This window comes from Trachinotus anak, unplaced genomic scaffold (genome assembly GCF_046630095.1).
Source record: "Trachinotus anak isolate AG129_WGS33_773 ecotype Australia unplaced genomic scaffold, CSIRO_AGI_Tana_v1 ptg000014l, whole genome shotgun sequence".
In the NCBI taxonomy this organism is placed as follows: Eukaryota; Metazoa; Chordata; class Actinopteri; order Carangiformes; family Carangidae; genus Trachinotus; species Trachinotus anak.
Window position 1 is genome coordinate 18,369,247 of NW_027273865.1, and position 18,224 is coordinate 18,387,470.

Genomic DNA, 18,224 nt, shown 5'->3' on the forward strand with positions numbered 1-18,224 from the left:
AAAAGGAGAAATATGCACTTTTAATGAAAGTCTACCCTACAGAAAGTGTTTACTTGCCACTGGATCAGAACCACACCCTACCTCATCCAATCTCCCTGCAAGACAACGAAGGGTTTGCGGGCTGTGCTTGTTTCCCTTCCAGGCATGGGGTGTATGTCTCTTCCATACCTGAGAAAAGTAAAAATGTTTACATTTATCAAAATCAAAGTGACAATCTCCCACTATCTTCATTTTACAAAACAAAGCCATTTGTGCATTTTTTTCCATTTCGATCCACTCCATACCTGTCCTGTCAGATGATCACAGGCTTCCACCCACTGCTCACAGATGGCAATACCCATTCTCAGTTTCTCTCTCACCAATACAAATGACTCCTCAAAGATTTTGAGACCACTCAGCTTCCTCTGCACATATCTTCCCAGAGCTCCACCTTGTAGACGTATACGCAAAAACAAACACAAAGAGAAAATAAGACAAAATTGATATTCACAGAAACACCTACACATAGTGCACACACCCAGACATATACACAGAAATTATATAGGTACACACAGTTACTCTAGGATTTTCAAACCAGTTAACTCCTGTCAGTAGTGCTGAGTCAATGTTATTAATGAATCACAGCGATTTTAGGCATTTCAACATTTAATTGTCAACAAGGTCATGTACTGCCTATATATATGCCACGTATACTGTATGTACTGTATACTGAGGAATTCTTGGGAAAACAAAGTTGGTTTCACTTCTCAAAAAATGTGCCTTTCATCAACAACCAAAGATGTTTGTAACATAGAAGTCTAGAAGTACACTGCATCATAAAACCACCATAAGCAGATATATTATTTTTCATTTCCTGATCTTGGTTCATGTTGGTGTGAGAGTCCCACCAATAACGTCCATTAGTCGGACCATGCGTGTTTCTTGATAAGGCTCAAAATCAGTCTGTCGCCAAACATCATCTAGAGTGTCTCTGCTCTGTTCCACGAGATCCACAACATCAGACATAGACAAGCCATCAAGACCTCCAAACTCCTAGTGGAAACACAGCAACACAGATTTACTTTTTAGTTCTCTCCCCCTTAGTTTAAAATATAAGCTTCTAGAACGATTATAAAACATGGTCAAAACTGTATGTGAAATAATGTTAATGTTAATACTCACAATTTAAAAACTTAAAATTTAAAATATACCCATATGTAATATGGCTTTCTTTTACCAACTTATCTGTGGAATCCATGCTTGATACAGTTACAAATTATAGTTCACATCTCAATAACTGTAATTCAATTAGCAACCACCTTGTTTACACATAAAAACAATATATGATATATGAACATAATGATATGAACATAATGATTTTCCAGCATACCTTTTGTATGGGTGTAAACTGCTCAGAGAAATATGTTGCTCTTTCTCTCACACTGTTCTTCTCTGCAGACTCAGAGAGATCTGCCCAATACAGGAACTCATCACTAGGAGTCAGGATGCCTATACAGAGTGGAAAAAAATACATAGTGAGTACATAGAGTACATAGTGTGAAAATCATAATCTATCATAATCTAGCCATCTTTTATCAGACACTGGCCATTAACACTTCCTGATAGGCCACAAAGAGAGATCCATACAGATTATATTTGTATGTATATATTAGTCTAAAACAATACGGCATACTGTCTTAAGACAAAAGGTTACAAGTCAGTAATAAATTCAGGTGTAGTTGGTCATTTAAGTTTAACTGATAAAGCATGTCACTACAGCTTCCAGCAGTAAGGATGTACTTTTCCACAAGTAACAGTTACATTAAAACAATATACACGTATGGTAAACACTTTCCTTTCATACATACTACCAGGATATTTCACCAAATGGCAAATATAATGTTATCTCACTCCAAAATTGAAATACTTGAAAATCCATCTATTACTGCTCTGACCACTCTTTAAGTCCAGATGAGTTGTGAATTTCTTGCAAAAATAAATTTATGCATACCAAGGATATCTTCCTCTATGCAGCCTTTTTTGGCAGACGATTGTGCTCCAGACCGACGGACAACTGAGCCCAGGCCGACCTCCAGCTCACTCAGCAGGCCCGCCAACTTAGGGTCAAATGCTGAACGCCAGCGCTCATCCTTGGGAAAAGAAAAATAGAGAGATGGTCTATGTTCCTGCCTGCAAAATCATATGGGCAACCCCCTATCAAACACTTCAGGAGAAAACACTTCAAAAATATTTTTCTATATTTGGTAATGCAGTTGTAATATTTCTTTACAATAATTAGTTTGTCTTCCTGTTCATTTCAATAGCCATAAAGGGTTGTTTTTCAAACTACAAATATGGAAAAAGTTTTGATTAATTCTAACATGAAATATGTTCGAAAGAGTAGCTTTATATTTCCTGGTAGTTTTCGCTGACTGTGTGATCCACTAGTACACAAGCACGGGCCCACCTTTAGCAGTACAGGTGCAAAGACCTGTCTGACAGCCTGGTAGAGGGTGTTAATGGGAGACTCCAGCATGGATGACACCAGGAGGCTCCTGTGAAGGTTATCTTCGGTGATCACTGTGGGATACAGCTTGAAGAACACCAACACTTTCTCTTTGCTGTCCCCTGAAGCTTCAATCTGTCAAAGGACAATCAGATGATAAAAAAAGAAACAAAAAGGTATTGTTTCATTATCAAGTCAACATATGACCGTTAATTGTAAAGGACTTTGATGAACATTTTTCTTTAAAATTTTACATGCAAATGACAAAAGGACAAAATTTACAAATGCTCCTTGATGGAAATGCTATTTTGAATCAATAACCTCAATTTTATAATTTCTCCCAATCTCTTTGATCTGTACCGCAGAGCATTTTTGTAGTTTTTGATGAAATGGCATACTCATTGTAAATTAAATTACAGTGTAGCCTTAAAATGATTTCCATTTAACCAGTTAGTTTAAGTTTAGGATTTTTGCCTCTTTTTCACTGTTATCCTTGTCATGATGCTTTCAGTATTTGTGTTACCTTATTTGACAATTGGAGGTCATTGTCATTGCTGCTGATGGACAGAACAAATTCATTTCCATCATCCAGGAAATTGTTGAGCTCTGGACTGTCAGCCAGAGACGACGAAGGCTTTATCCCGTAGAAGTTTCCAGTTGTGGTCAGGATAAACGTCTTGCGGGCATCATCTGAACCGTGGTGCATCTTTCAGCTGGAACTATTGTACTGAGAGTGAGAAAGTTGTACACAGAGGTACACAAATATATGAATATACTGTACAGTGGGGGGGCACTTTCACATTAGCAACTTAGAACTTGGGTAGTAACTCCTGCTTCAAGACCAGGCCCTGATAACCCACTAAAGGGTTATATCAGGCTGTAACTTTAGTCAAACCTCATTTTGTTTAACTCTTACTCTAACCTAATACGTAATATGTATATGTATTCTGCCGACCCACAATCAAGAAATAAACCATCTCTTATATCAGTTTATAACGTCAAACCACACCACCGTTCAAGTTTCCAATACAACCGCCCTGGTGTTTAGGTAACACTTAACATTTAACATCTTTGAAGTGAAGTGCGTCAGCGCTATCAGTACTGATATCGTTGCTAAACTTTAGCTATCCTAAATGTGCTAACGCTAATAACGTTAGCTTATCAAACCAGCATTGGTTCAACCAATCTTCTACGTTTAAGCAGCCTCTTCTATTTCCATGCAAAGGACTAAACATGTTCGCAAAGTTACGGTGCAGTATTATAGCTAATCTAAGCAATGGATGTAGGAGAGGGCAAACATCATCAGCTAGCAAGCTAGCAAGCTAACGCTACCTCACTTCCTCTCTGAATCAAAATTAAGCATTTTAGCTTGCTGGCTTGACTTTAGAATTCTAGCAAGTTAATAGCAAGCTTGGTTTCATACCGTTTGCCACCAGATGTTCTACTCTTGAATCTTTTGGCAACTTAATCCATGGGGTGAAGCTGTAGCAATTTGTTGCTCGGATCTGTGAGTATTCTCCAAGATTATGCTTGCGTGGTTACCAGGTTACGATCTCTTGTACAGCGTGACACCGCGGAACTACGCAATTTCCTTACGCCATTTACTTAGAGTAGGCGCACACCACCGCGCACACGAATCGGGCAAAGAAATGTGATAGGTCTTTTTTCATAGCAGGCATTTTAACATGTCGCAGCAGGATAAACACTGGTGTTGCTAATATCATTAATAACGGCTCTGTTCTATTCCGGTGTGGCAGTAAGCCATGACAGTGTAACAGTGAGCCAGCCTCATTCAACTGTCATTTTATTATGAACGCCTGTGTTTTTATCACTGTGACATGGCAGTATGCCCCTTCGCAGCACAGAATTGAATGTCTCTGTGATCATAGCTGCATTAACTTACAAGTTGGCTCTAGGAAAAAAATGAGCTGCAGGATCCCCATTAACCCTCTGTTCACCTTCTTGTGTGTGTGTGCAATATATAAAGTATTTATAGGATTGATTACCCGGCCCCAGGTTTGTTGTGTGGTAATTAATTTTAACACAATTCAATTTAGGAAAATGCACTACCTAAGAAATACACAGCGTACCTCTTCGAGACAGGGCTATAATTTCAGGTAATAAAGGAGGACCTACCTCAAGGACCTTATCATGTCAGTTGATAGTTTTTTGTTATGGGTTTTGTTATGGATATTCCTATATTGTAAGAAAGTTACAGTAGATAAACTTACTACAATCTGATTGCCTCACAGGGCCCTTTGGTGCCCCTAGGGATGAGGGGCCCTTGGGCTTTGCCTAGTTCATGATACAACTGGTGGCTGAGACCATATAGTATTTTCAGAATAAAAAAAAACCTTGATGATCCTTGCAGGGGAATCGCTTGTTGCATGTGTACAGCTGTTTTGCGTTCATCTCTGGGTTAAGTTGTGGAGAATGGAGTTATTGTGGGTCTTACTTTGTGACAATTCTCAGTCTTGGGTCAGAAACTTAAATTTCTGATTTTTGCAAAGATTAATCAGGGCCTAAGAAAACATTCTCCCTGAAATCATTTAAAAAATGCATAGTTCATGGTCCTAAAGCGTGCACAGAATTTACTCAGTACTGAAATTGAACGTCACATGCACATGCGAAACCACTTTGGAACAGGGAATCTCTTTTTACGTAACTAGTTTCATTTCTGTCACTGACCTTGTACAGGAAGAAAGGAAACTCTGTTGCAACACGGTGTCCCCACAACCAACATGCTTGTGTACAGAATAATTAAAGCTCTGGGACATAGGGATTGGTATGATGGCCTTTATCTTTACTGTTGACTAACAGGATTAACAATAATATAACAATAATAACATGAGTTGGGTGTGTGGATGACTATGGTGCGTTAAAATTGGGGGAGCAGTCAGGGCATGGGCGCTCCACCGCTAGTAGCTGGTTGAGTCCTACCTGCCCCTCCCTACCCCCAAAGCCCTAGTGTAATATGGCTGTGGACAGTGTGGATGACTAAGGTGTATTAAAATTGGGGGAGCAGCCAGGGCATGGGTACCCCACCGCTGGTAGACGGCAGAGTCTCACCTGCCCAACCCCGCCCCCAAAGGCCCTAGTGTTGTGTGATATCTGATGTGCAATTAAAATTGAGGGGCAGCGCGACAACAATAGCAGGGCCGGTGACTCAGACCCTTCTTGCCCTGTTACACAATTTGGCTGGATGACTGTAAGAAGAGTCTTGGTGGTTCCAAACTTCTTCCACAATTATTGAGGCCACTGTGCTCCTGAGAGCAACCAAAGCATTACAAATGGTTCTATATCCTTGCCCTGATCTATGCATCACCACAATTTTATCACAGAGGTGTAATTCGTTTAGTTGGCTTGGTTTTAGTCCCAACGTGGTGTAAATTGTGGGACCTTACATGCACAAGTGTATGCATGTCCAATCAATTCAGTTTGCTGCAAGTGGACTCCAGCCAGGGGTCTGAATACTTTTGTTAATGAGAATTTCACTTTTTTGATTTTTCATAACTTTGCAGAAAAATTTTTAAAACCTGTTTTCACTTCCAATTTTAGTCACGTCATCAACAACATAATAAAGTGTGCGAAAAGTGAAGTGGCCTGAAAACGTTCTGGAGCCACTGCCTCTAAGCAACACACACACTGCAAGTTACTAAATCAGCAAATATAATCTAGGCCCTAGGCCTAGACAAAGAGACAAGCACATAGCTGATAGACAGCAACTGCAGACTTGCAGCATGTCTGCAGTTGCAAGCAATATTGCTTCATATTTTCTTGTAAAACTCTTTAACAGAAATGTAGTGCATTTGCTGTGGTTTAGAGGAGCACCTTTAAGACAGGAAGTTACTGAATAGAGCTGCCAGTCGTAAAATGAGATTCTTGAGTTTCCAAATCCACAAAATTATGAGAACTGATTTGTTTATGAACTGTTTTAGAAATTGTGGTTATGTCAGAGCCTTTCCTCCCACATACTGCCCACTGGCCAGCAATTTCTTGTTCAACGCCTTAGCAAGGCTGTTTGCAAGAGAGCATGTGGGTATTCAAATTGATGTTAGGTTATACAGAAAATGTTCTATCATGCCTTGTCATCTGTTTTGAAGAAATGTACAAGCTGTTGATTTATAATTCATTATTGTGTCAAATTTGCCTGTCTAAAACTCTATTCTCTCATCCAATATGTAAAGCTTTAACTATTAGATTACCACATATTCCCCAAAGCAACCATTACATTTAACAAACATTTATGTTGCCTCTATGTATACAATATATAGCTTCATGTCAGTGTTTGTTTAATAAAGTACACAGCCCCTAATGTGACTGAATGATACATTCACCTTTGACAAGAATACATCTGTCCTACTGTCATATAAACTCTAAAAGGGACTATTTAACTTTCATTGCACATAAATATAAATACTGGTAACATTAGCAGTCTCATGATTAAAAAGCACAGCAGATATAAAGGTAGCCTAGTAAAACAGAAAGTGTTGTATAAGCATGGAAATGGAAATACTAGGGAAGAAGCAAGGGCAAGTGCGGAGGAGGCCTTACTCCCTGGGAAGATCCCTGAATCTTTCCAAAGTTCTGTTGTTGAGACTAAAGCCAGGTTGCCAGTGTTAAACACTTTCCCCACAAAGCAGCAAACAGTGGCAGCATGCTCTGAGCAATATATCAGGTGCACATGTCTTCTTGTTCAGAAGAGTATTTATCCAGGAGTGCTGGTATTTTGTTTGTCTTATGTCACTGAGGTGTTACAGAGAATTACTCATGGGTGTGTGTCAGTATTGTCCCTGTGAAAGATTGCTCATCCATCCAGGGTATTCAACTCCCTTTCCCAGCAGGGATGCCATTGGTCCATAATCACAAAACATATGGTTTTGTGTTCTAACCACTGTTCCTTGACTTTAGTGGAAAGTGTCATGAGGTCAATGATAACTGGAAAGGAGAACTTACAAGGAGCTATGAAAAGGCTACTAGAATGAATCTCACTTTGCTTAGACTGGGTGACTTTTAGCATAAATTGTGGGTCAGACACACTTTATTTTGTAAAACTTAATTCCTCAAAGATCAAAGCAAATAAGCAGGACAGCAGACAACAAGGTGGTTGAGAAACAGAAGTGAAAAGATGCTATATTAAGTGAAGCTGATTCAGTTAGTACATACTGTATGTGCTGTATGTGTATTAGTCTGTAAAAACTCTGATGCAAAGCAAGTGTGAGGGTGTACTGTATATTTTCAAGAGAATAGCACAGCACCTGTGACAACATGACAGACATCTTTGGCCCTAAAGTGCGTGCACACACACACACACACACACACACACACACACACACACACACACACACACACACACAGACACTACACCAGGAAATACTGATCTTAATGAAAAAAACTTATTTCCCTCCAGCTTAGATATCTAACGATAGGTGTGTGGGATACTGTGTAGCATACAGACATTTAAGCATTTTTTAATTCAGTTGCCATTAATTTGTTTAAGTCTTCTTTGATAATGAGCAAACATAATATTCAAGATTATAGGTTTTATAGCTTCTCCCAGCTGTACTTAGAATTTGCCCACTACAAACAAGCTTTCTGTTAAGTTTCAACCAGTGAAAACAAATTTACTTGTAGCGTGGGGACCATGAAGAGAGTGTTATTTCACAGCAAATTAACTCATGTAAAAGTCAGAAAGATTATGTAGTGATAGCTGAATGGGTCATTACACTATGATTAACTCTGAACTTCAATTTCCTCTTTTCAACACACAGAACATTCTTTGTTCTGAGTTCAGAAATTCTATTTGATATGACATATTTGAAAATACATCATTACAACAAACAAACAGCAGCAGAATGATAGGGATGAACTATTGTATTTGCCATGATAAATGATCGCTTGTGATCGCTTACAAAGATTACGTGAGCCTACCAAGTAAACAGGGAACTGTGATGTGACGTCATGGATAGAGTATGCACGCATGTGCACATGCAATCACACACACACAAAACCCTCACAACCACATGATTCTGTGGAAGCTTTCTTTAAACTACTCAACAGTAAATTAAATACTCAAGTTAAAATCTCATTCAAATAAACCACACTTAAGTGCAGTGCTACATTTGTATCATGTTGCATTCAAGACAGATCAACTTTTGTACAATTTAAACAGAACTGTTGTTCGGTTTGACAGCAGGTTGTTTTTCATAAACTGGGTTGTGAGTTAAAAAAATAGCCAAATGAGTCATACAGCTCCACCCCCAAAGCAACACTAATAGCTTGGAGAGGAAGTGTCTTGCTTTCATTCTTTTACACACACACAGCAGGAGAAGCAGCATGATGGTAAGAGCTTGTTTCCTTTCTATTGTCTGATTTAAAAACAGTTAATGTCATTGTTGTGATTAAGGCTATTAGATTAGATAATAATGTCTTGACGATGTCGGAAAGGAATTCCCCCCCGTTAACATAATTTTCTGTATGAAGGAAATGCTTGCAATGCCACTGAAAAGCAGCCCTGTTTAATGCTATGTGTGCATTTGTGTCTTATGTGTGTGGGATAATAACTTATCAAAATCAAAACTTTTTATTTGCCATATTATAGTATTCAGCAAACACATAATAATTAAGTAAGTCTTAGCCACAAGGACACCCCTGTATGCATATCAGAAAAACTTTTTGTCTGCGACAAGATTAATTATCTTATCATAGGAATAGTATGAGCAAATATCTGCTCTTGGATAAAGGACAGTTTAAAAAAAGTTACTCAACTTTATGTTTATAACAATACTTGTGACAAAGACAGAGCAAAAGATGTCAGTTAGGTTATTAAGAGTGTATTAACTGTTTGCCTCCCAGCTGTAAATACAGTGTGGCCGCAAGTCTCTTGTTTCAGTTCTCTCTGTGTTACTCTACAAAGTTATTCACAGTCATTTCTACTCCTTACCCACATCAAGAATCGCACATCTCCCACATTAAAAAGATGCCAAACTCAAGAGAGATGAGTCTAAATTAATGTGTGGGACTGATATTTGCATTTGTAGCTCATCTGCTAACCATAGGCCTGCACTTGTTGCCTTAAAACATGAGTACAATGAATACAGTAGAACCGGTTGGGCTCAGTAAATCATGCTATGTCATGTGGGAATCCCCATGCTAGTAAAGCCTCATTGTTTTAATTTATGGTCCTTACTATAAGTTTTGATATAGGTAATGATTAGTAAACACTTTGAAGAGAGCAAACATAAAATAGCCTACACAGATTGAGTCATGTGACACAGCCAGTCATAACAGACACAATGTCCTCTGTTTTTCAATGCTGTCTTCGAGTTTACTTGTATATATTGTGTACATATTGTATATATTGTGTAAATAGGTAAGACACCTACATATGGCTGTAGTTAGAGTGGTTAGGTGGTTCAAAGTTTCGTTGGGCAAGATACTGAAGCCCAAATTGCCCCTGATGGCTCTGCCATCAATATTGGTGAGTGTGTGTATGGAATGTATGGATGTGAATGTAGCCTGGGTTGTAACGTACTTTGAGTGGTTGATAAGACTCTCGCATTCAAGTGAATGGGCAAGGGGTCTCAGACTTTTGGACCCCTCTGTATATTAACCCTTTTATATAACAGTATATCAACTATATCAAGGAGGTCTTTCTCCCAATTTAACCTCTCACTCCCTAAGCATAAAAAACACAAGGATACCTCAAACTTTTGCTTCGAAAAATGTATTGGTATACTGTGAAATCAAAAGCTCTGATACCATCTCAACAAAATCACAGATGCTTGTGTAACAAATAGACACTGAGTTAAAGTTATATGAGGGAAAACCTAACTTCTATCAAATTACTACATCACAATAACAAGATGGTGCCTTTTTTTTCTTTTAGCCTCATACTGAATCAAGAATTCCATAGTTATTAATATCTCTGTCACAATCCTTCTGGTATCACTCTCTCTGAAACTAAAGGCACCATGTGGAGTACATTAGGTAAATATATGGTCCTTGGGAATTCCCTCTGATGTGGTTTCTGTTTGGGACACATGCTGCAAGATCTCTCATTATGAAGCATGGTGCATGTAGCGGTGTTTCCCCTCAAAGTCCATTTTTATATTAAGGTTATTTTTTGTTGCAGACTCAACATTCTATGAATTTATGTTTTCAGCACAAAGTTTCAATACAGAAAAGTTGTCTGAAAGGAGTGAAAATGTCCTATGTGATTTCTAGATTGCATGTGCATGCAATGTGAGTAAAGCAAGACCAGGTGTGATACATTTTTATTGGCTGACAGTTTTTGCTTTCCCTTGCCTTTTATTTGTCCTGTTTCACTGTAACGTACAACTGAAACAATTCAGATGTTATTTTCTTCCTGGGAATTTCCTAAGAGTTGAGGTCACTATCAGCAGGTCCTTAGTAGAGAAATGTCAACACAAATTCATTTCCTCATAAACCATTTAAAGTTAGCTTACAAAAATCTAAAATAAAATCACTATATTTCTGTGAGGAAAACTGAGTTTTTACAGACTAATACACATACAGCACATACAGTATGTACTAGCTGAAACTATACATTAGCTGATACTTTCAGGACTTGCTACAAAACAATAGAAAACTAGAAGGTACTGCTTGATGTGTAACAGCAGATTCCCCCAGCAGGTACAGGAATACACCATTCTGCATATTAACAGAATCAGGCTTTCTCTGATACTGTGCACTGGGGGCTTTCCTTCAGCTTGTCTGTTGAAAACACTTTTGGGTGTGTTCTTTCAGGATGAGTTCATTTTCTCGCTCAAGACTGACTGTAAGGTGCCAATCAGATATCAGGTTTTTTTTTTTTTTTTTTTTTTTTTTTGAGGATCGTGTTTGCTGGATGCTTGTGTACTATTGACAGATTCCACAAACACTATCATATCATAATTTACACAGAATGTAAATTTAAATTAATCAGCTGTGATGTGAAAAGTGCATACAGTGGTTTGTGGTGGTGGTGGTGGTGGGGGGGTTTCTATTGGTTTCTATTACAGCAACACAAAGGTAGCTACTACCACCACCTCTGTGCATGAGCTGCTTCAATGGTCTATGAACTTGCCACTCCAGTGAACCCCTGCCTCATTAATGCTGTTGTTCACATATGTAAAAGATAGCAAATTAAATGAAAAGGTAATCAATTAATCACAGTGATTTACGTTCTTGTTTTTTCAACAGGCATCCAATTGCAACCAACATTATTTTCTGTAAGTACCCCTCCAGCTTTCCATCACATGATGACAGTGATATGACTCAAATGTTAAGAAATGTTCTGCTTCCTGCATGAACCATGTTTTTAGCAGTAAAGAAATATGCCGTCAGTAATCTAAACATCATGACCTCAAGTCCAACCCTCATCACCACTTCTGAAGAATATTTTTATTTGGGTGGGGAGCAAAAGAGACAGGAACAGCCAGAGGTGTAGTCATAGACACAAAGGTTACCATAATGCATGAAAGTGTCACTGTTAAGATTCAAACACCCCCTCTCAATATCACCAGCATTTTTACTGGAAGTCAACCACAAAGAAAACAACAAAAAATTTCCAGAGAACTAACTGAAATATATGGATTGTATAAGTTTATCACCCTGAGTCAGTTAGTGGAGTAGTTGCTTTCAATGTCAGAGGTCATCAACTGGAACTCCAGCTGTAAGACAGCAACATACATCTATGTTATCTAAAAGGACAAGGATACTGATATTTTTTTTCAAGTTAGAGTTAAATTTGTTCCCTGGGGTTATACTTATAAAAAGTGTCTCTATCCATAATTCTCCTGACTCTTAAACTGAAGTTACTGGCCTCAACTCTTGGAGGAATAATATATAGCATCTTGCTTGATCCAGAGAGAAACTTATTCACATAATCATGCTGCTGAAATTGAGGTAGGGGCTTCACATTGATCACATCCTTGGGTGTGCACTTGGGTTTTTGTGGGAGAGGAGGAGGTGAGGTGGCACAGAAAGAATGATTGCTGGTGACATACTGTAGGAGAGCAAGTCTGCCCAGATTTGATGATATGTCAGTGTAAGCACATTGTGGCTCCAGAGGCAGTGAAGTGAACTATCTCAGCTATCTCCAGATACAGAGACAAAAAGTAGCCTATTGTTTGTGCTGTGAGCATGCAGTATTTGTCCCTGCATCACCTGGATAACTATGTAAACATGTGATTTTCCTCTGTCTTCCAAGAAACCAAAGGCTTTTCCTGGTGGCTTTGGCTTTGACTGTCTCATGTGTCATTCATGTCGCAGGTGAGCTCCTCTGCTATATCAATGCATCAACATGTCTCCATCTTGGTTTTACAGTGAAACTGGTTGTTCATGTAAACAGATTACACAAATAAGGGCAAGTGATATCACAGCACTATGCTTGGTCGCACATGAATGAATCAATGCCATATACATTGGGAGACAAATCAGCGCAAAGATTGATACCACCCTCATGTCTGTATGGTAAATATGAAGCTACAGCCAGCAGCTGGTTACTGAAGCTTAGCATAATGACTGGAAACTGACTGTCTCCCCCTTTCTGGTCCGTGTGCTAAGCTAAGTCAACTCTCTGCTGGCTGTAGCTTCATATTTACCACACAGTCATGAGGGTGTATCAATCTCCTCATTTAAGTCTTGGCAAGAAGGTGAGTATTTCCCTAACCATTCCTCTAAAGCCCATAAACTCATTATCAAAGTCCCAATGCCCTAATCGACCCCATTTCTGTTTTTGGTTAAATATCTGTGATAAAACAACTGTGAAAATAGTGAGTGACCTGCCCACCAAAACCACACTTCAAACAGACAAGGCTGATGAGTTTCTTAGATGTTGGTGGTCAGTTGAAACTTCCAGCCAATTGCAATATCATAACCTGTGACCTTTATCATGTAAAACATGAAACACACTGCTAGTCATGTATTTTACACAGGACAGGAAAAAGGGGAACTGAGATTAGTCTACTGCGTCATAAAGTTGGGCCTTTCAAAATGGCTAAAGAAAAACCCTTGACCTTCATACTCGCCCACAGACTACAGTAAAAATCGCTAGGTCAACAGACACTACCTGAGCACTTAATTAGGAACATCATACTAATACTGGGTAGAGCCCCCCTTTGCTCTCAAAACAGCCTCACTTCTTTGTGGTATTGATTCCACAAGATGCTGGAAACCTTTGCGATTGTTGTCTTTGTCAACTGTTTCATTGTTAATTTCTCCTTTAAGACATGTTCATTCTATTTCATGAAAGGTTTCACAGCATGCTCTAACCCCTCACCCCTGCTTACTTCTTTTACCAGAAACTGCTGATCCAATTCACTTCATAGGGGAGGTTGGTGGAAATGTGACCATTCAGTGCCCTGCAGACAAGGAAAAGAATGTGACGTTCTTCTACTTCCAAACCAACAACACATTTGTGAACGGCTACTATGAATCAGAAAATATAGAGAAATATGGGCCAATATGGAAGAACACAATAGTGGACCACAATGAGAAAACTGTGTACATGTACAAGCTGAACATCTCACATAGCAGGGTCTATGAGTGCATTATCCAGTACAAAGACGGGGCTGTTACTCAAAACTCCATACAACTCAGTGTCAAAGGTATGAGTGTGTTAAATTCAATATTTAAAAATGTAATTTGATGATCTACATTTTAGGTTGTTTGGAGTTTCTGTTGCTAGCACAATGATGAAATAACCCTATCCTAGCTACAGTTTGTCTATGAAATTCATAGGCAAACTGTATTCTTCTGTTTTTCCAGAGAACTTGTTTCAAAACATTGAAATAATGTGTTGAAAGTGCAACATCTGCAAAATACTTGTGATGAAATAGCTGTGCAGTTGCAGATATTGTACTGTTGTGTTTTTATCTGCTGAAATAAGGACAAAGTCAGTGATTTGGATCTGAAGTGACCTGATCACAGAAGTATGTGCCTTCTGTGATCACCCATCATCACTCTCCCAGTGTTAGTGATATAGATGATCATATTTTTCCTAGTTTCAGAAAACCTTACTCATTGGAAACAGAGGGCTGGCAGTGATCTCTTTGTCCCTGCCTCTGTTTCTTCTAGCACACTACAACAAACCTACAGTCACAACAACCTGTGATGATGGCCTCAGCTGCCTCGTGACGTGCACATCCCATGGTGGGTACCCAGGCACTGAGATGATGTGGAACGTACCTCTGCCTAAGAATACCAGCAATCAAACATGGAAAATTGTTAACAGCAGTCAAGACCCCAATCCAAGCACCATGAGGTTCAACATCTCCAGCACTGCGTATTTCAACTGCTCCAAAGGAGAGCTGACGCATCTCAGCTGCTCTGTGGGTGACGTGACCTCGCACATGTTCTCAGTCTGTGAGTATTGACAGGACAAGTCCAAATGCTTTCTTTACCAAAATCTACACGATTTTTACCACTGGGTAGGTTTTGGGAAGTGTGAACGGCAATGGAAACCCCTTGGCATAGATCCCCTTTGACGGATACTTTTCAAGGAATGTGAGAGGGAAAGTTTGCATATTTTTACATCTGAGTGTTTGACAGAGTCTAGTTTGTTCTTCTGTGAAGAGATTTTAAAGCTTATACAAGAGAGTCTACACCAAAACCAGCTGCTCTGTGAGGCTGGAATTAGGCACAGTTGTGCTTCGAGCTTAAATGCTATTTTTTTGTTATCGTAGCTATTGAATGCTGTAAATGTAATTTTTGTAATATGTTCCTTCACTATCACTGTTTTTGTGATTTTGTGTTGATTCCACTTTCTTTATCCTACTGCCATAAATACTTAGTAGTGCTTGAAACACATGAATTGGTAGCTAAGACAGTTCTCAACAAATGCAGAACTTACTCTTTCAGGTGATATTTTTTAATTACTACTACCCGTGCCCACCTGTTTGCAAAAATTAAGTTATTTTTTGGGCCTTTATTGGATAGGACAGTAGAGAGTGACAGGGAAGGGGCAGAGAGAGGGGGAACGACATGCAGGAAAGAGTCAGGCCTGTCAGGAGTCAAACCGGCGACTCACCTGCTATGAGCATCTGCGCTCACATGGCACACACCCTAACCACTCGGCTATGGGGTCGCCAATATTATTTAAGCTTTTAAATAAATGAAACTTTATTTCTGTGACCTATTGATAAAGATTTACATCTTCAGTTGGAAAAAATAGCTTTAGGGCTAAGAGCCACAGACAAGAACTAACAGTTTTTAATCCGATTTGTTGACAATAAGAAAAGTATAAAATGTTGCCAGCCTTATGCTTCATACCCAACTGTCCCAGTAAACGTGTTTTTCACTCTAACATACATTTGTTCTCTTCTGCAGGTGCACCCCAGGTTGTACCTGACATGTACAATCCTGTGATAATAGTAGCCATTTGTGCAGTGGTGGTCCTCATTGTTATGGTGGTGTTGCTACTGTATCGTAACTGCAGGAAAAGACAGACAGGTAAGGACAGAAATGAAATTTGTCACAAGGTTGCCGTTCTACTCACGTTTGTGTTTGTAAGAGCACAAAGATCTCAGGACAACAATGTGCAAAAACTCACAACAGCTTCTATGTTGGTTTCCAGGAGCACAAACAGTGGAAGTGAAGGAGTGGGAAGTGAAAGAATTGGGAGGGTAAGTGGATTTTTACCAGACACAATTTTCCCATTTAAAAAAATTGTGATACTTTGATCACATAGATAAATGTAAGTGGATGAGGATGAGGCACAACTGCAATGAAGAAATCATGTTCCGGATACAATACCTCAAAATATTCTCTGTAACTTGTAATACACATCTTATACATATCTCACATTTTTTTATCACTGCAACCCCCCCCCCCCCCCCCCCAATTCCTTTGTGTGTTTTATTTTCTCCAGCGAGGCTATAGCCCTCAGTGTCAAAGAGGAGGGAAACTGGGATCCTGAGTGCTGATGCTGTGAAGAAGTGAGTCCGATTTTTTTTCGGACCAATTATATCTGTTCTAGTCTAGAACTAAAACTGTATGTCACTCAAGTGTGCATTTACATTTTGACTGACTGACTTCATACAAGGCAGGAATGGCCAGTACCCACAAGAGTCCAGGGACCTCATGGTGTCAACACTTCAGTGACACTTTTAGTGTTTAAGGAAGTATTCATCATTAGTATTGTCTTACTGGGGAAGGACAGTGCGTCATTCGACTGAGAGCAACTCACACTTCCCATAAAATGACTTTTCTAATGGTCTGTGGTTAGATTGATGTTGTGTACTGGAAAAACAGCCTCTATAGGGAAACACTTCCCAGCACCATGGGCGGGAAAATCAAACTCATACAAGACTTTAGTTCAAAGTCTGATGAAATGTGTATTTGGATATAACACTGACGTTTCTGGGTAGAAGTGTGAACTGTTACACGTGTCTTTTGGAATGAGTTTAATCATTTTAAAATACGGTATAATGTTGGATATTGCACTTTAAAATACCCCCTTTTTTATATTCTGTTGTTTGTGTTTGAAATATTTTTTTTCTTATTTAATAGAACAATGTTAGTCCTGTGAAACTGGTACCCATTTATTTTTTGCTTTGAATATTAGTTCCCTAATTTGTGTCCAGGGTTTTACTCTTCAATTCATTTTGTCCATCAGAAATTATCTATAGCAGAACCTGGGGAGATAAGTGTGTGAATGCAAAAAAGATGAATGTCAGAAGAATGTTTGCACATTAATTTGTTCTCTGCACTTTGAGATTCCAGTATTACAGGATTCCCCCTTAAGGTGCAATAATTAATTAAAAAAAAGGGAAAGAGGTTTTTCTTTTATACTGAAATTACCGTTACCCTACTTTTTAAATAATTTTGGTCTTCTTTACAACTCCCTGCTGTTTTTCTCAGGTGATTGTTCTCATGTGAAAGAAACCTTTTGTATATATTTTGCTAAATATTTATTTCATTTTATTTTTTTCTTTTTAAAAATCAAAATATATATTCTTTGCCCTGTTTACATTATTTTGGGTAAGGAGAGTTCTGTTCTGTTCCTCCTTCCTAGGGATTACCAGTCTCAAAGGACTGCTTTCATTTCCTAAATCTGTACAAAACACTCTTCTCCAAAGGCTGTTAATGACTGTTTTTGTTTTCATTCATTTCCCATAGCCCCACATTTCTGTCTGGATCTCCTTCTTATTTTTGACATTGAGATGTATAATCAAATAAAGCTGTGTAATTTAATTTTTCTTATGTCGTGTCACACCCTTTACTACATGGTCAGAATATCACTTGAGCTGGAAATGCTGCAGTAGATTATTCAAGTTACGCTGTTTAAGAGGCTTGACTGAGATTTACTACCACATTTTTCTTTTGCAATGCAGTCTAATTGCCACTAGATGTAGTACTAGCACCACAGAGTGAAGATGAATATCCCGCTGGCAAAGTAGCCGGTGTTGAGGACTGCATCCTTTAACACCTGAATATTGTTTTGAAGTACCACATCCATGAGCCTGATCACATTTGTCATGAGCTAGGCTGCAAAAGCAACTACATTTCCACCTGCGTGGGGAATTAAACAATGTTTATGTTTTCAGCACGTGATCTATAAATGAGGGCAATGTGAACACAATCCCTTAAAAAAAGGTTTTGCATATTATCCCTTTGACCTCAATATGTGGTCACCTGCCAGGAGAGGGCTGAGTGGCCCTGGTTTAGTGAAGGCAAAGAGAAGGGAATGAAGAGCAAGAGAGTGGAGAGGTTTGTAAATAAGAAGTGAGGTGAA

The 18,224-nt window shown here is 38.9% G+C and overlaps 2 protein-coding genes across 6 annotated transcripts in view; one reads left to right on the forward strand and one right to left on the reverse strand.

The window, feature by feature from the left end:
- Positions 1-4,229, reverse strand: part of dync2h1 (dynein cytoplasmic 2 heavy chain 1) — a 105,952-nt gene extending 101,723 nt beyond the window's left edge. For 3 of the 5 annotated variants that reach the window (XM_071496052.1, XM_071496049.1, XM_071496048.1), the window contains exons 1-8: positions 3,909-4,227; positions 3,009-3,212; positions 2,447-2,620; positions 1,991-2,129; positions 1,370-1,488; positions 888-1,032; positions 285-430; positions 82-168 (exon numbers count right to left, since the gene is read on the reverse strand). In XM_071496052.1, coding sequence (XP_071352153.1) covers positions 82-168; positions 285-430; positions 888-1,032; positions 1,370-1,488; positions 1,991-2,129; positions 2,447-2,620; positions 3,009-3,191 — 993 coding nt within the window. In that variant the 5' untranslated portion in view covers positions 3,192-3,212; positions 3,909-4,227. Of the gene's footprint in view, positions 1-81; positions 169-284; positions 431-887; positions 1,033-1,369; positions 1,489-1,990; positions 2,130-2,446; positions 2,621-3,008; positions 3,213-3,908 lie in introns of all 5 variants that reach the window. The other 2 variants (XR_011693428.1, XM_071496051.1) reach the window with 2 other exon arrangements.
- A 4,486-nt stretch (positions 4,230-8,715) lies between these two features.
- On the forward strand, positions 8,716-17,683 carry LOC139632165 (T-lymphocyte activation antigen CD86). The gene is made up of 8 exons (XM_071496956.1): positions 8,716-8,827; positions 11,690-11,718; positions 12,699-12,760; positions 13,792-14,097; positions 14,567-14,854; positions 15,818-15,940; positions 16,065-16,113; positions 16,359-17,683. The coding sequence occupies exons 1-8, from the start codon at positions 8,822-8,824 to the stop codon at positions 16,411-16,413; spliced, it is 918 nt and encodes a 305-aa protein (XP_071353057.1). The 5' UTR covers positions 8,716-8,821; the 3' UTR covers positions 16,414-17,683.
- Positions 17,684-18,224: the final 541 nt, after the last annotated feature.